The sequence below is a fragment of the Bubalus kerabau genome, chromosome 5 (assembly GCF_029407905.1).
Source record: "Bubalus kerabau isolate K-KA32 ecotype Philippines breed swamp buffalo chromosome 5, PCC_UOA_SB_1v2, whole genome shotgun sequence".
Lineage (NCBI taxonomy): Eukaryota > Metazoa > Chordata > Mammalia > Artiodactyla > Bovidae > Bubalus > Bubalus kerabau.
In genome coordinates, this window is record NC_073628.1 from 4919977 (window position 1) to 4946663 (window position 26687).

A 26687-nucleotide genomic window follows, 5' to 3' on the forward strand; every position below is an offset into this window, starting at 1 on the left:
GCGACCCCATAGACGGCAGCCCACTGGGCTCCCCCGTCCCTGGGATTCTCCAGGCAAGAACACTGGAGTGGGTTGCCATTTCCTTCTCCAATGCAGGAAAGTAAGAAGTGAAAGGGAAGTCGCTCAGTCGTGTCCGACTCTTCGCGACTCCATGGACTGCAGCCTACCAGGCTCCTCCGTCCATGGGATTTTCCAGGCAAGAGTACTGGAGTGGGTTGCCATTGCCTTCTCCAGGGGTTGCTTAGATCTCCTATTTAAAAGAGCCCTACAGGGATTTCCCTGGTGATGCAGTGATTAAGACTGTACTTCCAATGCAAGGGGCTCGGGTTTGAGCCCTGGTCTGGGAAGTAAGATCCCACATTCTGTGCAGCACAGCCAAAAACTAAAAAAAATTAAAAACAAATAAATGACCCTCCTCCCCATCACACTCTTCCCTGACCATGCGTTATTTCTGTGCGTTGCACCTGTTTCTCACGACATCAGGTATGTGTTCATCCTTTCTCTCTCCCACTAGAATGTCGGAGACGGGCAGGGATGTGATCTGTCTCCTTTGCCACTGCATCCCAGTGCCGGGAGCGTGATAGCCGCCATGGGGGAAGCATCAGTAAATACATATTGAGCAATTGATTTAATGAAGACCTTGGGCCGTAGTCATAATTCTAGGCTATAGCTATTGGCTTCCTGTTTTGGGGTCGTATTTATTTCTCACTTGGAAAACGGAGGTGAAAGATCCCCCCAAATGCCACCAACCCCAACAGTTAGCTCCAGGGCAGCAATCCAAGTGTGCAAAAGGTTTGTGTTCTGACACCGTGTGTGTTAATATCTTTATAGACTTTGTCTTTTGATCCTGCTGGTTAGACACTGGAGATGTTTTGGTGATGGCCGCTCTCCCGATGGTGAGGTAGTGGCTGGTCGTAGCAGGTTAAGTGGGTGTAGCCATAACCCGGCTTGGGGTCTGAGTACACTAATATTCAGTGCATCGGCCATGAGGTTTTTAGATGGTCATTAAAAAACTGTGGATGTAATGCATGATTGCACTGACCACTTACACGGTTAAAGTTTGATATTATAAAGTTGACTTCAAATAAATCGTTGCATCATATACCCCAAGTTAACCTGTATTAAATGACTAAAATAGCACGTTTATACTTCTTCCTCATCCCCTCCTTCCTTCCAGGCTCCCCAGTGCTTTACGATAAGACAGTGGGAAAGCCCCCGTAGTAAGCTCCGCTCCTATAGGTAATTCTCTGAAAGGCATTTTTGGTACAATGACCTTAGTTCAGCTCTGTAGGCCAGTTGAGGGGTTAGAGCCTCTCAGACCCCATCCAAGGGAAATGTAATAGCCAGTGTGTTAAAGGATGAGTAGATTATGAGCTGGCGGGTCTTTGTGCTGGGTGCTGGGGATGCCCACCAGAGGCTGGGATGGCACTCAGAACCCATGGCCAGCTGGCTTCCTCCGTGACCACACAGGGTGGTGGGGACAGCCAATGTTAAGTCAGCCAACCAGCCTTGGGGGTAAAGAGCCCACCCGGCCGGGCTGCTCACAGGTCTGGACTGCACACCAGAAGTTCAGCCTTGCCAGCTCCTGAATGAACAGTATCAGCCTATTTCAGGTGTCCCCTGTCACCCTGGGGCCACCAGGACCCAAATGCCCAGAGGGACGTTGTCCCGTCAGAAATAACCTGGGTCCTCAGTCTGCTGCTCAGCACTTTCCCGTCCCCACGGGGAACCTGGTCATCTTGGAGCTGGGGCTTTGCAGGTGGTTTCCGCCTGCAGCAAGGGCAGTGGGCCGCCCCGAGCTCCTGTGGACCGGTGCCTGTCCTCGTCATGCCCGGCCACCTCTGTCTCGGGCCCTTGAGGAACCGTCCGCACATCACCCAGCTGTTCCTGTCATCCCGTCTCCCCTTTGGCCCCTGACACCAGCATTCCTCATCGCAGTCTCCAGCCTGCCCTGCCCTCTACCCCTCTATCTCACCTCCCCTTTTGCCTCTCGGGCTTAGATTCCGCAGCCTGTTGTTATCACCCCGACCTCTGCCCCAGAGCCCCAAGCACAGCAGACACACCCCTGGGTCAGTCCAGTGTCTGCCTGCTTTGATGCTGCACTGAGAAGCTGACACAGCCCGAGAAAACCCCCCCAAACCGCAGCTCATCTTTCTTAACTCATGAGCCCTGACTTCGGTGGTCCCAGACCACCCACTCTCTACACCCCCAGAGCCTGTTTCACACCCCTTTGCTGACTCCCAGCACCTCCCCTCCATCCTCTGACTCTTAGGAGGTGAACTTCCTTATTTCACCAAGAAAGTGAATGTTCTAAAAAGACCCCCTGTCTGCTCCCCTCAGCGACTGCCAGCCCCACAAAGCCGTTCCCTCCTGCTTTCTCTCCCTCTTGTCTAATGGCTGGGGTGGGCTGTCTGTGCTCTAGGCACTGGCCATCCACCTGCTTCCCGCCCCCTCGGAGGAGGACCTTCCTGACCTGGAGTTAAGTAATTCCCAGCTCCTGCATGCAGTTCCCGGTCCTGTACCATAGTCTTCCTAAAACCACATCTGCACTTGGGCAGGTGTGTGAGATCCAGACGCCAGGTCACGGCACCAGTCGCATCTGGACCCGGAAACCTGGACCGTCCCTCCCCTTTCAAAGCTAGTGATGTTCCCACCTGCCTGCTGCATAAGCCCATGTAAAAACTGACAGTGACTAAAAGCCGCCTCTGACGATGATGTCTGCTTTTCCCGGCTGACTTGAACCATTCCCCTCTTATGTCTTTGTCAACACGCCCGGCCTTGTGTTAAAATATTTTTCCTTCCCCAGGACATGGGTAAATTTTCCCTCACCTACGAGGCCTCCATGACCCGGCTCTTCCGAGAGGGCAGAACGGAGACCGTGCGTTCTTGCACCACTGAGTCGTGCAGCTTCGTGCTGGCCATGGTGGACCCCACACAGACGGTAGGTTCTGCCCGGCCAGCAGGAGAACAGCCCCCGAGGGGCTGTCTCTGCTGTTCAGAGGATGACACCTGAGGCTGACATGCAGGCTTCCCTGATTAAATCCCAGTCACATGCATACTTCTCCAGCGAGTCTGCATCTCCTTCCTTCCCTCCACCCGTCTCAGGAGGACAGAGAGTATTAAAAGACAACCATCTAGGCAGACACAACAGTTCGTGTTTGCATCCATCCTGTTATTCTGTAACTTCTACAAGTGAGGTTATCCTTCATAGGAATCTTTTAATATTTATTTATTTAATATTTGGCTGCTCCGGGTCTTAGTTGAGTCACGCGGGATCTTTAGTTGTAGCATGTGGGATCTACTTCCCAGACCGGAGATCAAACCTGGGCTCCCTGCATGGGAAACTCATAGCCACTGGACCCCCAGGGAGGGCCCCCCCAGAATCTTTAAATCAGAGAGGTGCACAGCCGGTGAATACAGGAATGGGAGGGCGGTGAGGCAGGACAGTGCTGGCAGTTGGTGTCAGGCTGAGAAAATGGTGACCCACCATGGGCGCCTTCTTATTTTATTATTATCATTATTATTACTGTTTTTTGATGGCGCATATGGCACGTGAGATCTTAATTCTCTGACCGGGGATTGAACCCACAACTCCTGCATTGGGAGCGTGGATTCTCAACCACTAGACCACCAGGGAAGTCCCACACAGACACCTTCTGCGCGGGATTCCTGAAGCCCACTGCCCACACTGAAGCCCCCGAGCAGGCTCGGGGCCCTGGGTTTTCCGTGCGCTGCCTTTGACGGCCCTAGTGGCGGCTCGTGAAGCATCATCAGTTCGTTTTCGATAGATAAAGGAGCAGAGACTTAGCTGAATCTGGCAAACTGCTGACCACACAGCCGGTGAGGGGCTGAGGCCCATCCTGTCCAGCTCTGCTGACCCCCGAGGGGCCATGGCCCGGGGTTTTGCTCCACTCTGGGGAGCTCATTCCTGGAAAGGCTGTCGGTTCCGAGGGGAGACACTCGGCAGATCTCATCACAGATGGCTCTGGTCTGCCACTGCCTTCAGAGCAGCCTGAGGGCCGGGTCTGGAGTGGGCGGGCCTCCACGTCCACGGAAGGACTTGTGTCTCCTCGTTCTGAGATAGACCGACAGGGTTCTAAAGAACCTGGAGCGGCCTTTTCGGGTCGGACTTGTAGGCCTCAGAAGCGCTGTTCAGCTGAGCTGACAGATCACCCGGGAGGGTTACTTAAGGGCCCGCAGGAATGTCGCGCCCCCTCAGAGGAAAGGGGCGTCATTCCACACGATGAGATGCGGAGGCTGGCACTTTCCTACCTACTTAGTGGCCTCATTTGTGTGAAAGGTGAAATGACGCCCAGTGGGCAGCACACAGGATCCCCAAACTGCCTCTCCAACAACCTGTCCCCTCCACAGCCTCGCAGCAGGAATCTGGGGCAGGGGCAGCCGGCCAGTGGCGTTTCTGGTCAGGTTGCCTTGGCAACCACCCAAAGACCACCCAGACCCCCTGCCTGCCCCACCAGTGACCTGCTGTCTCAGCACCCTGTTGGACCGCTGGGGAGAAGCACCCGTGACCGTCATCTTGGAGCTCAGATGGTGCTGCATGACTTGAAACTGCCTGTCCTTTGTTATTTCAGGTTGAACAGAAGCTCAAGTTGTTCAGGATCGCGTCTGAGAAGCATCAGCTTCTGTACCGCCTCGCGATGACCGGCGCAGGGATCGACCGCCACCTCTTCTGCCTCTACGTGGTGTCCAAGTACCTCGCGGTCGACTCCCCTTTCCTGAAGGAGGTGAGGCCCTTCTGTGCAGCCCACTCGGCTTTCTTGGCTAAACCAAACTTAGTCAATCTTAGGACAAAACTTAATACAGCTTTGCCAGTCAGAACTGGTCTAACAGATGGTTCCAGGGCTCAGCCATCCTCACACTGGAAAATCTGAGCCACATTTCTTCAACCCCTGGGATGCCATTGTTGTTTAGTCACCAAGTCACGTCAGACTTCTTGCAACCCCATGGACTACAGCACACCAGGCTCCTCTGTCCTCCACTGTCTCCTAGAGTTTGCTCAAACTCATGTCCATTGAGTCGGTGATGCAATCCAACCATCTCATCCTCTGTTGCCCCCTTCTCCTCCTGCCCTCAATTTTTCCCAGCATCAGGGTCTCCTTCATTGATTGAGTCAGCTTTTCACACTAGGTGGCCAAAGTATTGGAGCTTCAGCATCAGTCCTTCCAATGAATATTCAGGGTTGATTTCCTTTAGGATTGACTGGTTTAATCTCCTTGCAGTCCAGGGGACTCTCAAGAGTCTTTTCCAACACCACAGTTCAAAAGCATCAATTCTTCAGTGCAAAGTCTTTATGGTCTAACTCTCACATCTGTACATGACTACTGGAAAAACCATGCTTGTACTAAAATAACTATCAAGTGATGAGCTCTGAAAGATTGATACTAAAGCTGAAACTCCAGTACTTTGGCCGCCTGATGCAAAGAACTGACTCATTTGAAAAGACCCTGATGCTGGGAACGATTGAAGGCAGGAGGAGAAGGGGACGACAGAGGATGCGATGGTTGGATGGCATCACCGTCTCAATGGACATGAGTTTGAGTAAGCTCTGGAGTTGGTGGACAGGAAGGTCTGGCGTGCTGCTATTCATGGAGTCGCAAAGAGTCGGATATGACTGATCGACTGAACTGATGAGCTCTGAGGTGGTTGTGGGTGTTTTTGACCACCCTGCAGAGCATGTGGGATCTAGTGCTCTGACCAGGAATTGAAACCTGTGCTTCCTGCAGTGGGAAGTCGTAACCACTGCACAGCCAGGGAAGTCCTGAGCTCTGAGTATTTACTTCTTTCATTTTTAATATAGTTGCTTTACTTTTATGTTTATAAAATATAACTTTTTAACAGTGGCTGTGTTTAACAGGCACCTTGGAAAATTCCTGGAAGTTTGACCCTCAGTTTAGGAGAGCTGATACCAGTCTGCTCCAGCACACAGCTGCTCCATTCCAAATCTTACCCTGTGTATCTGCCACCTTTTCTGCCCAAGACCCCGTCAGCCAGAGTTTGCCTCTCTGGTCCAGGTGTCCTCACCTGCTCCATCCCTCTCCGAAGAACCCCTGGCCCGAGAGCCAGCAAGGCCCCCAGGGACATAGCCTTCTGGTGTCTGAAACAGTCCAAACAGCAAGCAAGGCTTTGCTCATCTCCTGGGCTCCTTGGGCACAGAAGAGGCTGGGGCTGGGAAGTGCCATTAGAATGTCGCCTTGCTTAACTCCCCAGGTCCTAGCTGAGCCTTGGAGATTATCCACCAGCCAGACCCCTCCACAGCAGGTGGAACTGTTCAATTTGGATAGGAATCCGGACTACGTGTCGAGCGGAGGGGGCTTCGGGCCGGTAAGTGGCCGGGCGTCTGAGTTCACAGAGCAGCAAGCGCTGGGGCAGGACGGGCCTGTCTCAGCTCTAAGCACCCCACCCTGAAGGCGCTCCTGCTGGCTGTTCATGCCAGTGTGAATGGCATTCTCATTAAAGGTCCGAAATCCCCTTTTCCCGTGGCCTCGTTTCCACGGTTCTGTTGATTCATTCACTCACCATGCCACATGGTATGTGGGATCTTAGTTCCTCGACCAGGGATCAAACCCATGTCCCCTGCAGTAGAGGTGCGGAGCCCTAAGCACTGGGCCGCCAAGGAATTCCCCCCAAGTTCAGTTTAAATGTGCTTTTCTGTAGGTTGCTGATGACGGCTATGGGGTGTCGTACATTCTCGTCGGTGAGGACCTCATCAATTTCCATATATCCTCCAAGTTCTCCTGTCCTGAGACGGTAAGTACAAAAGTCCCCCCTCCCAGGATGGAGTATGTGTACTATTTTCTTTTGAAGGGAGTGGGTGGGGGGCACATCCCTGATTTAACAGAAAGTTTCAATTCAGTTATACGTTCTTCCTTGGTTGGGATGTTTTCGAAACAAGGATTTTAATAGTTTTAAAGGGATCGTCTTATTTGGTTGAAAGTCTCCATCTTTGCTGGTGGCCGTGGTTTCAAATCTCACTAAGTCGGGGCGCTGCCACAACTCGTAGACTCTGTGACACTGAATGCTTGGCTTCCTACAGTGGCGTAGTGGCAAGGAAGCCGCCTGCCAACGCAGGAGATGTAAGAGGCGTTGGTTACGTCTCTGGGGAGGAGAATGGCAACCCTGGAGAAGGAAATGGCAACCCACTCCAGTGTTCTCGCCTGGAGAATCCCATGGACAGAGGAGCCTGGCGGGCGACAGCCCATGGGGTCGCAGAGTCGGACACGACTGAAGCGACTTAGCAGGCACGAAGCGTTGAAGGACAGACTTGAGATCTGTGTGCGTGAGCTAAGTAACTCACGCACATAATGCAGCAGCGGTCTGCGGTGATCTCCAAGTGGAACCCGTGACCTCCTTCCTAGCACGGCACATTTAATCCTTATTTATATTCTCACCTTCCCACGTTGTACGTCGCCTGGCAGTCAGCACCAGGTTCACCTTTAACAGAGACGTTCGGAATTCACTCGCTTATTGTGTTTTATGTAATGCATTGACATTAGGGAAAAAAGGGAACAGGCATCCCAGTGCTCATAGCAGCACTGTCTATAGCAGCCAAGACATGGAAGCAACCTGACTGTTTATCAACTGATGAATGGATAAAGAGGTGATATACATATACGTATACACACACACACACACACACACACACACACACATATACACACACACACACACACACACATATACATACACACACACACACATATACATACACACACACATATACATATATACACACACACATACATACACACACACACATATACACACACACATATACACATATACACACACACATATACATATATATACACACACACATATACATATATACACACACATATATACATATATATACACACACATATATATACATATATACACACACATATACATATATACACACACATATACATATATACACACACACACATATACATATATACACACACACATATACATATATACACACACACACATATATACATATACACACACACATATATACATATACACACACATATATACATATATATACACACACACACATATATATACACACACACATATATACATATACACACACACACACACACACATATATATACATACATACACTAGAAAATTACTCAACCATAAAAATAATGAAATAATGCCATTTGCAGCAACATGGATGGACCTAGAGATTACCATACTAAATGAAGTAAGTCAGAGAAAGGCAAATATCATATGGTTGTTGGTTATATGTAGAAATAAAATGATACAAATGGACTTATTTATAAAACAGAAATAGACTCACAGACATAGAACACAAATTTATGGTTACCAAAGGGGGAAGGGAGTGGGGAAGGATAAATTAGGAGTTTGGGATTAGCAGATACACACTATTATATATAAAACAGGCAGTCAACAAGGACCTACTGTATAGCACAGGGAACTCGACTCAATACTTTATAATAACCCATATAGAAAAGAATCTGGAAAAGAATGGATATATATGTATATGTATAACTGAATCACTTTGCTGTACACTTGAAATTAACACAGTATTATAAAACAACTGTACTCCAATATAAAATAAGAATTAAATTTTAAAAATAACTACTAAAGCTGTTTCACTATGAAAGATAAGGTGTTGGAAGCTAATGGAAACTTCAAAAGGTGTGTGACAATTAGCAGAGGCATAGAACTTATATATGCTCTGTGTAATGTTATATGACAAGAATAAGACAAGTACTGTTCAAACTACCCTTAATAGGTTTTTTTTTTTTAAATAAAACGCCTTAGATCTCAAAACAAATACAAATATAAAATAGGTAAACAAGGTCATACTGTACAGCACAGGGAACTATAGTCAGTGTCTCGTAATAACAACCTACCATGGAAAAGAAGAACAAACACAGCCACACAAACACGTAAGCTGTGATCTTTGTGAACCCGTAACATCTCATCAGACTCTGTAACTTAATGATTCACTGAGTCAAAGCTTAGAGAACTGGCAAAAAAGAATGTTAGTTCTTTGAGTCAGATTACAAGTGAAAAGGTTTAAAATGTGAAAAATCCCACATTATAATGTTTCTTTTTGTTTGTTTGTTTTTAAATGAAAGGATTCGCATCGCTTCGGGAAGAACCTGAGAGAAGCAATGACAGACATCATCAATTTGTTCGGGTTCAGCCCCAATTCCAAAAAGTAAATCTCTTAGCACTTCCGGGAAGGAAAAGAAGTTCTTCTGATGAAAAACCAAATGAAAAATAGCTCTGTATCCTGACTGTATTTCAGGATGAAAATTTGTTTCCTTCCAGCGAAGGTTTGGTGTTTTTGCTTTTCTAGGACAGCAGGCTCCACGCCGTGAAGTATAACCCTACTCCTTCTAAGCAGCTCCTAACCTGGGGGACATTGGATGAAGTCCCCCCTAAAGTCTTCCCAGCACCTTACATTCTTAAGGGACAAGCGATTTTTGGAATGAGTGGGGTTGTGGCTTCATACTCGCTGGAAACAGACCGGCACGCTTCCTTGGCTGCCCCTGGACACCCACTGGTACTTACGGGCATTTAATTTTATCAGAGCAGTGTAAACATTTGTTTCCTTCCAAGAGAAAAGCCTCTTTTAAGTTGCAGATATTAGCAGTTAACAGCCGACGCACACGCGGCGCCCTGGCCGAGATGAGTCTTGTGATTTGGAATCTGTTCTGTCCTGCGGTCACTCTGTTGCTGTCTAGTCTGGTCATCTGCTTTTGCCTCTCCGTGTTGGAAGTCTTCAAAACCCAGTGCCTTAAAAACAGAAGGCCCTAAGCATAAGGGAGACCACACAAGAGATTTATTTTAAGTCTTTGGGTGGAATTGTGGGTGTCTCACTCCCGTCTCAATTTCCTGGGTGGATATCCCTGCATAGGGATTTTCCTGTCATGTCCCCATGTCCCAGAGGGACCAGTCCCCTTACAAGGGCAGCTGTGAGCCGGATTCCCTTCCATCAGACTGCCTTCCTCAAGCTTCATTGTTAAGCTACGAAAAAAGATGTGGGCGTGTGTCAGAAATGGGGAGCGAGGGATGTGATGGTTGAAGATAGCGTGTCTGGAGAACACACGTCGTAGATGCTTCCGGATTCCTGCTTACCCAGCCTGCCAGCAGGGATGACAGAACACTGGCCACTGAGAAAGGAACAACCTTGAGAAGAGCAAACCTCAGGCAGTCAGGGCTGGCCATCCCACCTGCTGAGACAGGAGACCCACTCCCGTCTCCAGGGAGACAGAGGGAGATGGGTCATCTTGGGGACCTCCTAGAATGTCGCAGGTGACGGGTGCTGAGTTTAACACAGCCTACCCTTCCGATGCGTGTGCCTTGCTCGAAAGAGTGATTGACCAAAAAGTGAGGATGTGCTGTATCTTCAGTATTTAATGCAAAATGAAAGAATCATGGAGTGAAATAGACCCACTGCCTCTGGGCTGTCATGACAGGCTTAGCTGTCCATTTTTTAAATCATGTATTTATTTTTCTGACCACTCTGTTCTGGTGGGGCTCATGTCTCTAAGAGTCCTGTACTCCAGTGATATGGTGATGAGGCTGAACCGATGGAGCAGGGGCAAGGCACTGGCCGCATAGCACGTGCATATTTTATTCGTGTACATGTTGTGATGTAAAACCCCACCTAAATGGGCCAAAGACTCTTTCTGTTAAAAGCAAACAGAAATGGGAACAGACAAAAAAGCAAAAAAGGACATCTAACCACCATAGCAACAAAAGACCCTGTTCATCTGTGGTATGTAGTCAGGGGGGCATCAGGGGATACGGGAGCCCCCCTGACTCAGCCAGGCGTGGCTTCCAGTTGAAGCCAGGGCCCCCAAATCATCCACTGTTGACAACTGACCAGTCTGTATTATGATTCACGGGTGAATTTGAGAGCAGACATGTTAGCACTCAAACCTATTTGGGCTTGTCTCTCAGGTTTTAAATATTTCAAATGTAATCATCACTAATCCATGCAGTCATCAATGCAATTTTATATTCCTTAAAAGGAAGAAGACTGGGTTTGTACTGTATGTGTTGAAAGCAGGAAGTTAAGAGTTTTCATGTATTTAATTTAATTTGGAACAAGCCATAGTCTTAACGGAGCTGTGGTCTGAATTTGTTATCTTGGACTGGCCATTGCATGTAAATATAAGGTGCCCTTTTGGATGTAAATCTTAGATATGCAGTATGAATGTTACCATTAATAAAAATATTAACCACAGGACTGCTTTCTGTCTCTTTTGTTATACTGAGAAGGAGGCTAATGGTCAGGCACTTGGGACAAAGGTGACCAGCCAAGATATGCAGAGAAGGCCTCGGGTTGGGCAGAGTGGACCTCACTAGGGCCACACCTCTGTTGGAGAAGGGCTACTGCTAAGAAGGGCTGTGGGTTTCGCTCTGTGTTCGTTTTCCATCTCTCCCGTGCCTCGGGGCCTGGAACAGCGCTGACACATAGCGAGTAGGTGCTCAATCAATGAATTTCCATTTTCTCCAAGGCTCTTATTGAGCACCTCCTATATGCTAAGCTCTGTTCTAGGCACTGGGAATACAGCGGGAACCCCACCAGGTTCTGGCTGTCATGGGAAATGGTACAGACGAACTTGCCTGCAGTGCAGAAATAGACACAGACGCAGAGAAGGGACATGTGGACATGGGGTGGGAGGTGGGATGAAATAGACTGGGATGGGCATGCACACTGCCACGTGTGAAACAGCGAGGGGAGCCTGCCGGAGAGTGCAGGGAGCTCAGCTGGCTGCTCTGTGACGACCTAGAGCGGGTGAGGTAGGGATGGGAGGGAGGTCCAAGAGGAAGGGGATGTGCGTGTGTACAAGCAGCTGACTCACTCACACTGTACAGCAGAAACTAACACAGCATTGGAAAGCAGCTACACTCCAGTTAAAAAAATATCCCAGTGGGAGGAAGTCAAGAACCAAGAGAACCCTAGGGTCTTCAGGGTTCCTAGATGTGTGTGTGTGTGTGTGTGTGTGTGCGTGCGTGTGTGGGCGGTGAGAATACCTGGCTTGTGAAGGATGCTGATTTAGAACTGAGGCCTAAAGGACAAGCTTTCACCTTTTTTTATATTATTATTATTTTTAAACTCACTTTTTTTGAAGGTTTAAAGTATATGTTATTTCTTTAAACATGCCATATTTTAATGGATACACAGTACTTTTACTTGGCATCAATTATGAGTTGATTTTGAAACAATTCAGCATTAAACCAGCTAGGATAATTACTGTTCTCGCCATTCCGTTGGGGTGACTCTGCCAAGAGGTGATGGGTTCCACTCTATTCCAATTTGTGTTGCCATATATACCCATAGAGCAACACAGAAAGTGGCTGTACTAGCTAATGTAGCATAGTATCATATTTGTCATGGAAACCAGGTGCCCGCTTCTGGTGGATCTGCCTTGCCACTGCTTGCTGAATGCTTTGAACCCTGAGACGACTTACTGCGTTTTTGGCCAAGGGAAACATCCTGAGATTGAACACAAGAGGACGGCAACCATAGCTGCTGGCCTCTAGCAATTCCTCGTCAGAGGAAACAAAATAAATTTATTTTTAATTGAAGGATACAAAATAAACAAAATAAATTTATTTTTAATTGAAGGATAATTGCTTCACGGTTTTGTATAAAGTGCAATTCTGCCAGACATCAACATGAATCAGCCATCGGTTTGCCCACATCCCCTCCCACTTGGACATCCCTCCCTATCCCACCCCACTAGGTTGTTACCCAGCCCTGGTTTGAGTTCCCTGAGTCCTACAGCAAATTCCCATTGGCTATTTGAAAAGGCAAAATGATAGGATACTGAAAGAGGAACTCCCCAGGTCGGTAGGTGCCCAATATGCTACTGGAGATCAGTGGAGAAATAACTCCAGAAAGAATGAAGGGACGGAGCCAAAGCAAAAACAATACCCAGTTGTGGATGTGACTGGTGATAGAAGCAAGGTCCGATGCTGTAAAGAGCAATATTGCATAGGAACCTGGAATGTTAGGTCCATGCTAAGCTACTAAGTTACTTCAGTCGTGTCCAACTCTGTGTGACCCCATAGACAGCAGCCCACCAGGCTCCCCCATCCCTGGGATTCTCCAGGCAAGAACACTGGAGTGGGTTGCCATTTCCTTCTCCAATGCATGAAAGTGAAAAGTGAAAGTGAAGTCACTCAGTCGTGTCCTACCCTCAGCGACCCCATAGACTGCAGCCTTCCAGGCTCCTCCATCCATGGGATTTTCCAGGCAAGAGTACTGGAGTGGGGTGCCATTGCCTTCTCCGTAGGTCCATGAATCAAGGCAAATTGGAAGTGGTCAAGCAGGAGATGGCAAGAGTGAATGTCGACATTCTGGGAATCAGCGAACTAAAATGGACTGGAATGGGTGAATTTAACTCAGATGACCATTATATCTACTACTGTGGACAGGAATCCCTTAGAAGAAACGGAGTAGCCATCATGGTCAACAAAAGAGTCCAAAATACAGTACTTGGATGCAATCTCAAAAACAACAGAATGATCTCTGTTCGTTTCCAAGGCAAACCATTCAATATCACAGTAATCCAAGTCTATGCCCCAACCAGTAACGCTGAAGAAGCTGAAGTTGAACGATTCTATGAAGACCTACAAGACCTTTTAGAACTAACACCCAAAAAAGATGTCCTTTTCATTATAGGGGACTGGAATGCAAAAGTAGGAAGTCAAGAAACACCTGGAATAACGGGCAAATTTGGCCTTGGAATACGGAATGAAGCAGGGCAAAGACTAATAGAGTTTTGCCAAGAAAATGCACTGGTCATAACAAACACCCTCTTCCAACAACACAAGAGAAGACTCTACACATGGACATCACCAGATGGTCAACACCGAAATCAGACTGATTATATTCTTTGCAGCCAAAGATGGAGAAGCTCTATACAGTCAACAAAAACAAGACCAGGAGCTGACTGTGGCTCAGATCATGAGCTTCTTATTGCCAAATTCAGACTTAAATTGAAGAAAGTAGGAAAAACCACTAGACCATTCAGGTATGACCTAAATCAAATCCCTTATGATTATACAGTGGAAGTGAGAAATAGATTTAAGGGGCTAGATCTGATAGAGTGCCTGATGAACTATGGAATGAGGTTCTTGACATTGTACAGGAGACAGGGATCAAGACCATCCCCATGGAAAAGAAATGCAAAAAAGCAAAATGGCTGTCTGAGGAGGCCTTACAAATAGCTGTGAAAAGAAGAGAACTGAAAAGCAAAGGAGAAAAGGAAAGATATTTGCATTTGAATGCAGAGTTCCAAAGAATAGCAAGAAGAGATAAGAAAGCCTTCCACAGCGATCAATGCAAAGAAATAGAGGAAAACAATAGAATGGGAAAGACTAGAGATCTCTTCAAGAAAATTAGAGATACCAAGGGAACATTTCATGCAAAGATGGGCTTGATAAAGGACAGAAATGGTATGGACCTAACAGAAGCAGAAGATATTAAGAAGAGGTGGCAAGAATACACAGAAGAACTGTACAAAAAAGATCTTCACGACCAAGATAATCATGATGGTGTGATCATGCACCTAGAGCCAGACATCCTGGAATGTGAAGTCAAATGGGCCTTAGAAAGCATCACTATGAACAAAGCTAGTGGAGGTGATGAAATTCCAGGTGAGCTATTTCAAATCCTGAAAGATGATGCTGTGAAAGTGCTGCACTCAATATGCCAGCAAATTTGGAAAACTCAGCAGTGGCCACAGGACTGGAAAAGGTCAGTTTTCATTCCAATCCCAAAGAAAGGCAAGGCCAAAGAATGCTAAAATTACCACACAACTGCACTCATCTCACACGCTAGTAAAGTAATGCTGAAAATTCTCCAAGCCAGGCTTCAGCAATACGTGAACCGTGAACTTCCAGATGTTCAAGCTGGTTTTAGAAAAGGCAGAGGAACCAGAGATCAAATTGCCAACATCTGCTGGATCATGGAAAAAGCAAGAGAGTTCCAGAAAAACATCTATTTCTGCTTTATTGACTATGCCAAAGCCTTTGACTGTGTGGATCACAATAAACTGTGGAAAATTCTGAAAGAGATGGGAATACCAGACCACCTGACTTGCCTCTTGAGAAACCTATATGCAGGTCAAGAAGCAGCAGTTAAAACGACATGGAACAACAGACTGGTTCCAAATAGGAAAAGGAGTACGTCAAGGCTGTATATTGTCACCCTGCTTATTTAACTTATTTGCTGATTACATCATGAGAAACGCTGGGCTGGAGGAAGCACAAGCTATAATTAAGATTGCCAGGAGAAATATCAATAACCTCAGATATGCAGATGACACCACCCTTTTGGCAGAAAATGAAGAGGAACTAAAAAGCTTCTTGATGAAAGTGAAAGAGGAGAGTGAAAAAGTTGGCTTAAAGCCCAACATTCAGAAAACAAAGATCATGGCATCTGGTCCCATCACTTCATGGGAAATAGATGGGGAAACAGTGTTAGACTTTATTTTTTGGGGCTCCAAAATCACTGCAGATGGTGATTGCAGCCATGAAACTAAAAGACACTTACTCCTTGGAAGGAAAGTTATGACCAACCTAGATAGCATATTCAAAAGCAGAGACATTACTTTGCCAACAAAGGTCTGTCTAATCAAGGCTATGGTTTTTCCAGTGGTCATGTATGGATGTGAGAGTTGGACTGTGAAGAAAGTTCAGTGCCAAAGAATTGATGGTTTTGAACTGTGGTGCTGGAGAAGACTCTTGAGAGTCCCTTGGACTGGAAGGAGGTCCAACCAGTCCATCCTAAAGGAGATCAGTCCTGGCTGTTCTTTGGAAGGAATGATGCGAAAGCTGAAACTCCAATACTTTGGCCACCTCATGTGAAGAGTTGACTCATTGGAAAAGACTCTGATGCTGGGAAGGATTGGGGGCAGGAGGAGAAGGGGACGACAGAGGATGAGATGGCTGGATGGCATTACCGACTCTTTGGACACGAGTTTGAGTGAACTCTGGGAGTTGGTGATGGACAGGGAGGCCTGGCGTGCCACGATTCATGGGGTCGCAAAGAGTCGGACACGACTAAGCCACTGAACTGAACTGATTTTACATATGGTCGTGTATGTTTCCATGTTACTCTCTGCATATATCCCACCCTCTCCTTTCTCCACATCTCCCACCCCTCCCCACCTCCTTTATTGATGAAGAAGGTGTATTTAGCTCACCACCCACCCTAAGTTTGCGTTGTGTTAATGTGGTTGTGTTTGTTAGTTCTAGGTCTTGACCACCTCCCTCTTCCCCAGATCATCAATGTTGGGTTGCTTATGTCGACGAGGAACGCCTAGTCTTCATCTGGAGCTCCAGCACCACGGACCTCAAGTGCACGCTGGGTTGGGAACCTACCTGCCTGTGCGGACCCCTGACCTTCCACCCACTTGCGGTGTTCTGTGGCCGGGTGGAAACGAATGTGGTGAAGTCTAGGGGTCTGAAGTCACTGCCTCGGACTGGCCTCAGTTTCCCCACCTGAGCCAAGAGCTGCTGGTCCCGGGAGTGTCCCGCCCTGTCTACCTCAACTGGCGGGTCCCGGGCGGCAGCCCAACACCACCCTCCAGCCCTCCACGTGCCCTTCCACAGTTCTGGCTTATTCCCTCCCACTGATCGGCCCCGCCCCACTCACTTCCGCTCCCGCCTTCACACCTCACCCCCAACGCGTCCCACCCTCTCACCACCTGGGCCACATGTCCCGCCCCTGCCACGCCCATCGCCGCGAGCCCCGCCCCGCCCCCTGGCCACGCCTCCTCCCAACGGCCAACGCAACGGCTTGCCCCGCCTCGCCCCCACATTTGCGCTAGGTGCTCGACAGCTCCCGCGGGCCCAGGTGCGTCGTCTGAGGAGACCTGACGGGGAACCCCTCCAGCGCCTGACACTCCGGCCTCGCCGGCTTTCCCCGCGGTCCCGGGCCCGGCCTCGGGCTTGCAGACGGGAGGGGGACCGTGGGCCCCGAGTCAGCCTCGAGGGGGCGGAGGGACCCCCCCCCCCTTTCGTCCCTGTCGGGGACGGCGGGACCTCCGGCGGGACGCTGCCTCCGTCATTCCTCTGGGAGCGACGGGACACCGCTCCTGTCAGCCCGTCGGGCCAGCAGGGAGCCCTTCTCCGGTCGTCCTCGCCTGGGACGGTGGGACCCCCAGGCCAGTCCCTGGGAGCGGCGGGCCGCGACCCCGTCGGTCCCTTGGGAACGGCGGGACCCTTCCCCCTGTCATCCCGCAAGACCCTTTCCTTGTCAGCCCCTGGGAGCGGCGGCCCTCCGAATCAGATCTTGGGGGCGTCGGGGCCCCCGGTCAGATTCCGGGGGCGGCGGTACCCCCAGACCAGACCCTGGGAGTGGCGGGCGATCGCATCAGATCCTAGGAGCCGCGGGCCCCCCCGGAATGGCTGCAGGGCCCTCTGGGGGCCGCCGCTGACCGGGCCGCGTCGTTGCAGGTGCGGGGCGATGCCCAGGCCTCGGCGCCCCCAGTGGCCATGGAAGACGCCCCTCTGCTGGGCAGCATGTCCAGCCCCGAAGACGAGATGGTGACAGACCTCTTCAGCGCCGAGAGTCAGTTTGTTCCTGAAAACCTTCCCCTGAAAACTCCGGTGGCGGTAAAGCACGAGGAAGACGATTTTCACTTCTTCAAGGATGTGTACCTGGGCCCAGCGGATCCCAAAGAGCCCCTGCTGCACGCCTTCAACCCCGCGCTCGGCGGGGACTGCCAAAGCAAGGTCAAAGTGGAGCTGCTGATGGATGAGAACGAAGACGAGGGACTCCTGGGGGAGTACCCGAACCTCCCCGAGCTCAACCCCCTGGAAGACACCGTTTTCTCTGCTGCCCCGCAGCCGCAGGCCTACAACATCCACTTCCTGTCCTCCCTGCTCACCCCGCACAGGAGCTCTGCCTTCGTGCCCCTGGGCGCCTGGGCCAGGGACGGAGCCGCCCACCCCGGTGTCCGCGTGATTCCAGTAAGATCCGCATCGCGCAACTCCCCCTGCTCCCCTTCCCCAATAGAGAGGGAGGACTTTTACCTCGATTTTTCCTGTCAGTAGCATCACTATTGGACTCACCATTCCCAACAAGGCGCATCCCTTGCTAAAGCGAGATGTATCAGCCAGCCAAGCATCCTCCCTGATGGTGCATTAGGTCCTTCATCCCTAGGTAAGATCTGGCCTGACTCAGGGACTTCCCTGGTGGTCCAGTGGCTAAGACTTCACACTCTCAATCCAGGGGACCTTGGTTCAATCGTTGGCCAGGGAACTAGATCCCACATGCCACAACTAAAGATTCCAAGATCCCACATTCTGCAAGGAAGATCGAAGATACCATGTGCATAAACTAAGAACTCGTGCAGCCAAATAAATATTTAAAAAACAAAAAATACATGGCCTGACACAGCAGGGATTAAAAAACAAAAGAGAAGGGAAACAACTAGAATTTTTTTTTTTTTTTTTAAGCTCTGCCGGCAGGGATCAAATTGTGCCCCTTGCTATGGAAGTGGGAGTCCTAACCACTGGATCACCAGGGAAGTCCCTAGAAAGTTTTAAAAGCAGCTTTAGGAAAGAAGCCCTAGTGTCTGTGAAAACAAGTGCAGTGAGTTTTCATGCACTGGCCTTTTACATATTTTCCCCTTTAGATTTATAAGGGTTCTAATTCATAGCTCAGATCAGTCACTCAGTCATGTCCGGCTCTTTGCAACCCCATGAACTGCAGCACGCCAGGCTTCCCTGTCCATCACCAACTCCTGGAGCTTGCTCAAACTCATGTCCATCAAGTTGGTGATGTCATCCAACCATCTCATCCATTGTCATCCCCTTCTCCTCTGGTCTTCAATATTTCCCAGCATCAGGGTCTTTTCCAATGAGTCAGTTCTTCGCATCAGGTGGCCAAAGTATTGGAGTTTCAGCTTCAGCATCAGTCCTTCCAATGAATATAGGATGGACTGGTTGGATCTCCTTGCAGTCCAAGGGACTCTGAAGAGTCTTCTCCAACATCACGGCTCAAAAGCATCAATTCTTCGGCACTGAGCTTTCTTTATAGTCCAACTCTCACATCTATACATGACTACTGGAAAAACCATGGCTTCGACTAGATGGACCTTTGTTGGCAAAGTAATGTCTTTGCTTTTTAATATGCTGTCTAGTTTGGTCATAGCTTTTTTTCCAAGGAGCAAGCGTCTTTTGATTTCATGGCTGCAGTCACCATCTGCAGTGATTTTGGAGCCAAAACAACAGTCTCTCACTGTTTCCATTGTTTCCCCATCTATTTGCCATGAAGTGATGGGACTGAATGCCATGATCTTAGCTTTCTGAATGTTGAGCTTTAAGCCAATTCTTTCACTCTCCTCTTTCACTTTCACCAAGAGGCTTTTTAGTTCTTCGCTTTCTGCTATAAGGGTGGTGTCATCTCTGTATCTGAGGTTATTGATATTTCTCCTGGCAGTCTTGATCCCAGCTTGTGCTGCATCCAGCCCAGCATCTAGCATGATACAACATATAAGTTAAATAAGCAGGGTGACAATATACAGCCTTGACATACTCCTTTCCCAATTTGGAACCAGTCTTTTGTTCCATGTCCAGTTCTCTTGCTTCTTCACCTACTTTACAGATTTCTCAGGAGGCAGGTAAGGTGGTTTGGTATTCCCATCTCTTTAAGAATTTTCCACAGCTAGAACTCGCTGCTAGGTAGGACTTACAGTTAGTACTTGTGTTTGGTGAGCTGTGAAATCACGGTGTTAGAGCTTCCCTCTGTTAGTAAGTAGCTGTTCCTCAAGTGTATGTAATATAAATCAGAGTCTATATGAATTCATGCTAATTGTCAGCCAGCTACCCTATTTTGCTGTGGATAACCACTAGTAATTTTCTGCTTTGTTCTTATTTATTTACTTTGAACCTGGGCTTTGGGTGGTGAAAGCACAGAGTCCTAACCACTGGACCACCAGGGAATTCCCGTTTTCTGTTTTATTTTTGCTGAAACTAAAAAATCAGTTTTTAAAGGAAGAAAAGGATTTCCAAGGAAATGTGTACCGGCCCCCCAAAAGGATCTAGTTTGGAAACTTAGATTACTCAACCACTAATTTTAGTAAGTTATAAATTAAGCCTGTGTGGAACATTTTTGAGTTGGTATTAAGATGGCTGGAACCTGACTTTGTTTATATATCATAAACCATAGCAGCAGGAGCTTAGATTCCTGTTTTCTGCTCCTTAGTGCACAGGAAAGTTGGGGAAGAGAGGCTGAAGCCTGGAGAAACCAGAGAGCACACCTTGTTCCTCCAGACTTCAGTCAGTGCAGAGGTCTTTCTCGGAATCTTTTTCAGATGGCTTGAAGTGTCGGACATTCCATCTTGCTACGGGGCCAAACTTGTGTCCCAGCACCTTCTGCCTGTTGGTCCAAGTGCAGTTCCCTTCCTGTGCCCAGTGGACTCAGTGTTCACCAGAACGGGAAGGGAATTAGCTCATTAAAATAGTAAATTCTCTTTTAATGTAACTCAACTTCAGCAAAATAAAGGAGGGACTACTTGGATGATATTTCTTTTTTTTTTTTTTTATTTTATTGACAAATTCCAAGTGTTAGTCACTCAGTCATGTCTGACTCTTTGCGATCCCTTGGACTGTAGCCCACCAGGCTCCTCTGTCCATGGGATTCTCCAGGCAAAAATACTGGAGTGGGTTGCCATGCCTTTCTGCAGGGGATCTTCCCAACCCAGGCATCAAACCCAGGTCTCCCACATTGAAGGCAGATTCTTTACCATCTGAGTCACATGATTCTGACAGTCCAAATTTATTAATAAAATGAAAAAGATTTAGCACAAACATGTTTATCATTTAAACAGAATGAAATTATTTTTCAGTAAATATTCAGGGTCCGTTGCTAATTTCCTTTTTCTAGAAATTCATTTCCACATATTGACCTCTGTTTATTCTGTAAAAATAGGGTTTTACTATACTATAAGTAGTCCAAGTATCAGTTGCATGGGATTGAGGAACTGATATATTTACTATATAAGTATCTGTTAATTACAGGGAAATAAGTTAAATCTGGAGAAGGCAATGGCACCCCACTCCAGTACTCTTGCCTGGCAAATCCCATGGATGGAGGAGCCTGGTGGGCTGCAGTCCATGGGGTCACTAGGAGTTGGACACGACTGAGTGACTTCACTTTCACTTTTCACTTTCATGCATTGGAGAAGGAAATGGCAACCCACTCCAGTGTTCTTGCCTGGAGAATCCCAGGGACAGGGGAGCCTGGTGGGCTGCCATCTCTGGGGTCGCACAGAGTCGGACACGACTGAAGCAATTTAGCAGCAGCAGCAGCAAGTTAAATCTAAGCCTTGATCATTTAAAAAATAAATTAAAAAAATAAAATTATTCTTCCCTAAAAACCAAAATCTAAACTTTGATGACATGTACATGACAAATTCCCCAAAGCAGAAAGCAGAGAAAATTGAAAAATTCTACATTTCTGTAAAATTTGAAATGTCTAAAAAAAGTTATAACTTGAAATATTGCTAAACTTTCCTATATCTTTAAAAAAATTTCTACCTAGATACTAGTCTGCTGTGCTAGGGGATTTGCCAGTCCATGAAAATAATTAATTGTTTGGGTCCCAGATTTTAACTTAGATGATCTTCAAGTCTGAGTCAGTCCCCACACTTTGAAAGATAGTTGTCTCTGTTGTGATTTTACAGAAGGTCTTCAGAATGTTACCTTAGAATCACCATCTTCTTTGAAGGACTTTATGATCTGCCTCCTGGCCTTTGGGAAAATTCACCTGTGCTCTCTAACAGGCAGTCTGTGGAGGTTAAGTAGGGGGAGAGACCATATAAATTGTGGGTTGACTTCTATTTCCTGATCTCCTTACATTATCACATTTTAAAGAAGCACTTTAAAAATATATAATAATAATATAACAATATATATTAATATAATTAAATTAGTGTATATTACATTTTATTATATATATTATATAATATATATTATTTATAATCAATATATAAAATTACATCTTAATTTTATAATTATATATAATATAATCATACATGATATATATTTATATAATATACATTTATAATTATATATAAATTTATATAATTTATAATATAAATTATTATATAATATAAAGTATATATTATATATATGTTATATGTGTGAACATAAATATATATAATTATATATAGAAATTATAAATATATAATTCTATGTATATATGTATATATATAGTATATATATAATTATATGATATATATAATATATAAATAATATAAATATATAATATCTATTATATCTATAGTATATAATATATATACTATAATATATATTAAATATATAGTCAACTAGCTGACTTCAACTAACAAACATATATATAATATATATTTATTAAATAATAGTTATATGTTATAGATAATATAGATAATATATAATAATATATATTAATGTATATATAATTAAAAGTTTATAATTTTAATTTTATAATTTTATAATTTAATACTTAAATAAAAATAAAATTATATTGTATATAATTATATATTATATATAATAATTTAGAATTATATAATTAATATTAATATAGTACATTATATAATATTTTATTATATATTTTATATATTATATTTATATTTATTATACTGTTATCATATTTTTAATATAAATTTATTGATTTTAATTGGGGGCTAACTACTTTACAATATTGTACTGGTTTTGCCATACATCAACATGAATCTGCCATGGGTGTACACATGTTATATACATTATAATATATTTATATATACTATACATATACTATATATATAATTATAGTTTTGAAACACTTTAAATGGTAAGTTTTTTTTGAAACACTTTAGTGGTATTTTTTTTAAAGCATCGAGACTACTTAGTTTTTTAAATTCCATTGACTTTCAATGACATCATTGATGTTTCTCCCTAGTTTTGGTACTTTTGCTGATGTGTCACTGAGTTGTTGCAGAAGATAGCTTAAAAAACAAAGCTGGCAGTTATTCTCTACCCTCACAGTTTTCATGTTAATTATCGTTCTACCATTCAGTGAGGGAAGCTCTACTATTTAATTATAAACATTACTATAAATACATTGTAAGTTACAATATGCATGTGTGCTAAATTGCTTCAGTCACGTCCCGCCACCCTTTGCTACCCCATGGACTGTAGCCCGCCAGGCTCCCCTGTCCATAGGATTCTCCAGGCAAGAATACTGGAATGGGTTGCCATGCCCTCCTCCAGGGGATCTTCCCGACTTGGGGAAACCCACATCTCTTATGTCTCTTATATTGGCAGGAGGATTCTTTACCACTAGGGCACCTGGGAAGCTCCAAGTTACAATATAAATATCATTAAAACATCAGCAAAGATGTCTGGCTTCTTGAGGAAAACACAAAACAGACTAGAACATTAATACAACTTAATGAGCGTGCTCTGAGAATGATGATTAAGGAGAAGCATTTTAGGCAATTTTAAGGAAGGTCCCAAGAGGCAGCCAGCTCTTTTGTAGTAGAGGGTTGTCTAGAAGCTTAAGGGGGAGCTGACCAATCACAGAATCTTCTCAAATTACCCACAACATGTTTTTCAAACAGCAAGAGGGTTTTACATCGAAGTCACATCCCCACACCTCATGGGCAGATGATCCTGATCTCTCTGGTGTTCTTGATCCCCAGCCAGGATGGTCAGATGACTTGTCGCCCCAGAGGACGAATTAATAGTGAGGAAGAGAGGATGCTAAGCATAAGAATGTTCTTTACTTCAAAAATGTAACTTCTACAAAGAATTTTCTATATTATGCAACTGTAAATAAAGTGCAGTGTCCACAATGTGATTTCTAAGATAACGTTTACTTTTTCAGGTTGAAATCAAGGAAGCAGGTGGTTCTATCACAAGTAACAATCTGGATGAAGCAACCTTCCAACATCCTCTGGCCCAGGAGTCATGTTGCAAGTTCCCATCATCTCAAGGAGCAGAGGATGCCTCTAGTTGCTCTCATAAGAAAGACTCTAACCCAATGGTAATTATGCCAAAGAAAATGTGTCTGACTAACATGATGTTAAATGTTTGACCCTTATCATTACTAAGTCAACAGTAAAATATTTTCAGTCATTGTTTTGCATTCTGTTTACTTGTCGAGTCAGCATTTTTGATTGTCTTATCTATGAAAAGAGGGATATAATTAGAGTCTTTCTAATGTTTCTTTCACATCTAAGATTCTCTTCTACTCGATCTTAGCAAATCAAAGATTAGGACACTGATGTATTCACTAAAGAGAGAAGCCGTAAGTCACCTCAGTCCAGGCAGACCCAGGGTTGGCCCAGGAAAGGAGCAGCTGCTGACCTGTGTGGTTTGGCATGCTGGTGGGAGGGGGCAGCTGCGGTTCTGTGGCTGCAGGGCAGAAGCTGCTTTCCTCCCTGCCTGCCTCCAAATCCCTCCTACCAACTAACACTCAAGTAAGATAGGAATCAGTAACATTTGTGGTTTATGTGATAGGTTTGCATGGATGTTGTTTTATTTAATCTATCAACTGCCCTGGTGGCTCAGACAGTAAAGAGTCTGCCTGCAATGCGGGAGATCTGGATTTGATCCTTGGGTTGGGAAGAGTCCCTGGAGAAGGAAATGGCAACCCATTCCAGTATTCTTGCCTGGAGAATCCCATGGACAGAGGAGCCTGGCGGGATACAGTCCATGGAGTCACAAAGAGTCAGACACGACTGAGCTACTAATACAGACAAACTCTGTAGGGTAGACATTATTTTTATCTACATTTTATGTGTCAGAAAACAGAGATGTTGCATAGTCTGTTTGTAAGTGGTGTGTTGAGGACCAAAAAGGGAGGGAAACCAGGGAATCCAGCCCCAAGCATTCATTCGGCAAAAGGTCCAAAGAACCAATTGCTGTCCCCACTATCAGCTCTCTATTCCAAGAAAGGAGACCTTAAACCTAAGGTGTGTACTTTAACTGGAAAATACTTGAGAATGAGCAGAGCTTTTCTAGGACACTTAGATCAGGTGAACAGGATGAGAACTCTTCCGATTACACAAGACTCCTGAGTAATGTTAGAATGCTCACAGGAGGGACAGGATTGTGTCCCTCAGGAGTCCAGAATTGTGCAATAGGAAGAGGCCTGGACGGTCCACTCAGCCCATCTGTGCATCTGTGTGTGTGTGGCTATAATTATCCTCTAAATACAAAGAAAATTCCAATGGAACATGAATGCTGGCCTCTTATCCAGTGTCAGGATGATCTGAAGGTGTGAGCTGGCGATCAGCACCTCATTAATGTAGGCTATATGTGTGTTATTTTGGTGACATTGATCCTTTAAGCTTATTTGGGTTTTCCTGTCTAGGAAACCCAAAGGCAACCTAACAACAGAAACCATAGTTTCTCTGGGTATTTGTGATTTTACCATCAGAATTAGAAGCTACGTGCAGTGAGAGACAGTGACTTCTCTTACCTTCATGTTCATGCTACATTGTCATGGACAGGGCTGCCCATAGGAGGGCTGAGTCCATGCTTGGCTTGACTGGTATGGTGGACTGGCTGACTCACCAGGCTTGCTGGGGATTTATATATGGTCAGAATCCAACTACGTGATCTGAGGGTACTGGTCAGGTCCAGAAAGATTGACATGGTTTCTTGGAATTTTCCAGTACTTGGATTAAACTTTCTAAACTGTACTTGTAGGAAATGAAATAAATGGGTATCTTAAAAACACATTAGATGTTAATAATAACATGTGCATGTGGCAGGAGAGAACAACTGTCATAAAATTAAAGATTATTCTAAGTAGTTGACCAGCTACAGAGATGGAGGCAGGGGGACAAAGCCCTTCCTCTGGTTAACTGGATTTCAGTGGGGCCAGGTTGGGCAAATCAGCACACTCTCTCCATTCCTGAAGACTGTGGAATACCTGGACAGGTGGACAGAAGCTCTGGTTCATAGTCACCTGTTCCCTACCCTAAGCCTATACCTGTAGAGACAGGTGTGAGCAGGAACTTCTCTTAACACACTGAACACACCTCACAAGACATTTCCCCGGGAATTTTTTTGCCTTGTGGTCCCTCCAGAGAGCATGTTATTGTAGAGTAAAAAAGTGAGAATACATCTATAGTTTACCATTTTCCATTAAAACTTAAATTGTGCATTAAAACTGTGTTCTTGGATTTAAGTTTACTTAGATTCATATTACTGGATATCTTTTTAAAAATGAAGCCTGATCATTATTTTTCATTTTAGGTGATATGTCAGTTGAAAGGGGGTACACAAATGCTGTGTATAGACAATTCTGGCACAAGAGAACTAAAAGCACTTCATTTGGTTCCTCAGTATCAAGACCAAAATAATTATCTACAGTCAGGTACAAAGTAAATTAATAGAAAAATATGTCATATATCACATGGAAGTTGGTAAGTGAATATGTTTGTGAATATGTACATAGAGTGAAAGTGAAATAGGCAGTTAGGCAACTTGGCAACCCCTACAGCCCATATTAGTGAGTTAAGACTAGAAAAATATATCTTTATAGGTTAATTTATGTACATTGTTCTGACTATCTCAAATTCTTAGATAGCTGTCCTCTCCTTCTGCTATCTGTAGAGAGCTTTGTGATGCTAATAGGCAACTACTTGTACCCATGAGTGGTGTGGCCAGAGGTAACTGGGTTGAAACAAACT

At 45.6% G+C, this 26687-nt stretch overlaps 2 protein-coding genes and 1 pseudogene across 2 annotated transcripts in view; 2 read left to right on the forward strand and 1 right to left on the reverse strand.

The window, feature by feature from the left end:
- CPT1A (carnitine palmitoyltransferase 1A) overlaps nt 1-11242 on the forward strand; it is a 60952-nt gene extending 49710 nt beyond the window's left edge. The window contains exons 15-19 of the mRNA XM_055580589.1: nt 2807-2941; nt 4593-4745; nt 6229-6342; nt 6676-6768; nt 9123-11242. Coding sequence (XP_055436564.1) covers nt 2807-2941; nt 4593-4745; nt 6229-6342; nt 6676-6768; nt 9123-9209 — 582 coding nt within the window. The 3' untranslated portion in view covers nt 9210-11242. The remainder of the gene's footprint in view (nt 1-2806; nt 2942-4592; nt 4746-6228; nt 6343-6675; nt 6769-9122) is intronic.
- Nucleotides 11243-12192: 950 nt separating this feature from the next.
- Nucleotides 12193-12507, reverse strand: LOC129653565 (cytochrome c oxidase subunit 7B, mitochondrial-like; annotated as a pseudogene).
- Nucleotides 12508-16801: 4294 nt separating this feature from the next.
- Nucleotides 16802-26687, forward strand: part of TESMIN (testis expressed metallothionein like protein) — a 39991-nt gene continuing 30105 nt past the window's right edge. The window contains exons 1-4 of the mRNA XM_055583294.1: nt 16802-16870; nt 17473-17988; nt 23870-24028; nt 26251-26371. Of these exons, the coding sequence (XP_055439269.1) occupies nt 17512-17988; nt 23870-24028; nt 26251-26371 (757 nt within the window). The 5' untranslated portion in view covers nt 16802-16870; nt 17473-17511. The remainder of the gene's footprint in view (nt 16871-17472; nt 17989-23869; nt 24029-26250; nt 26372-26687) is intronic.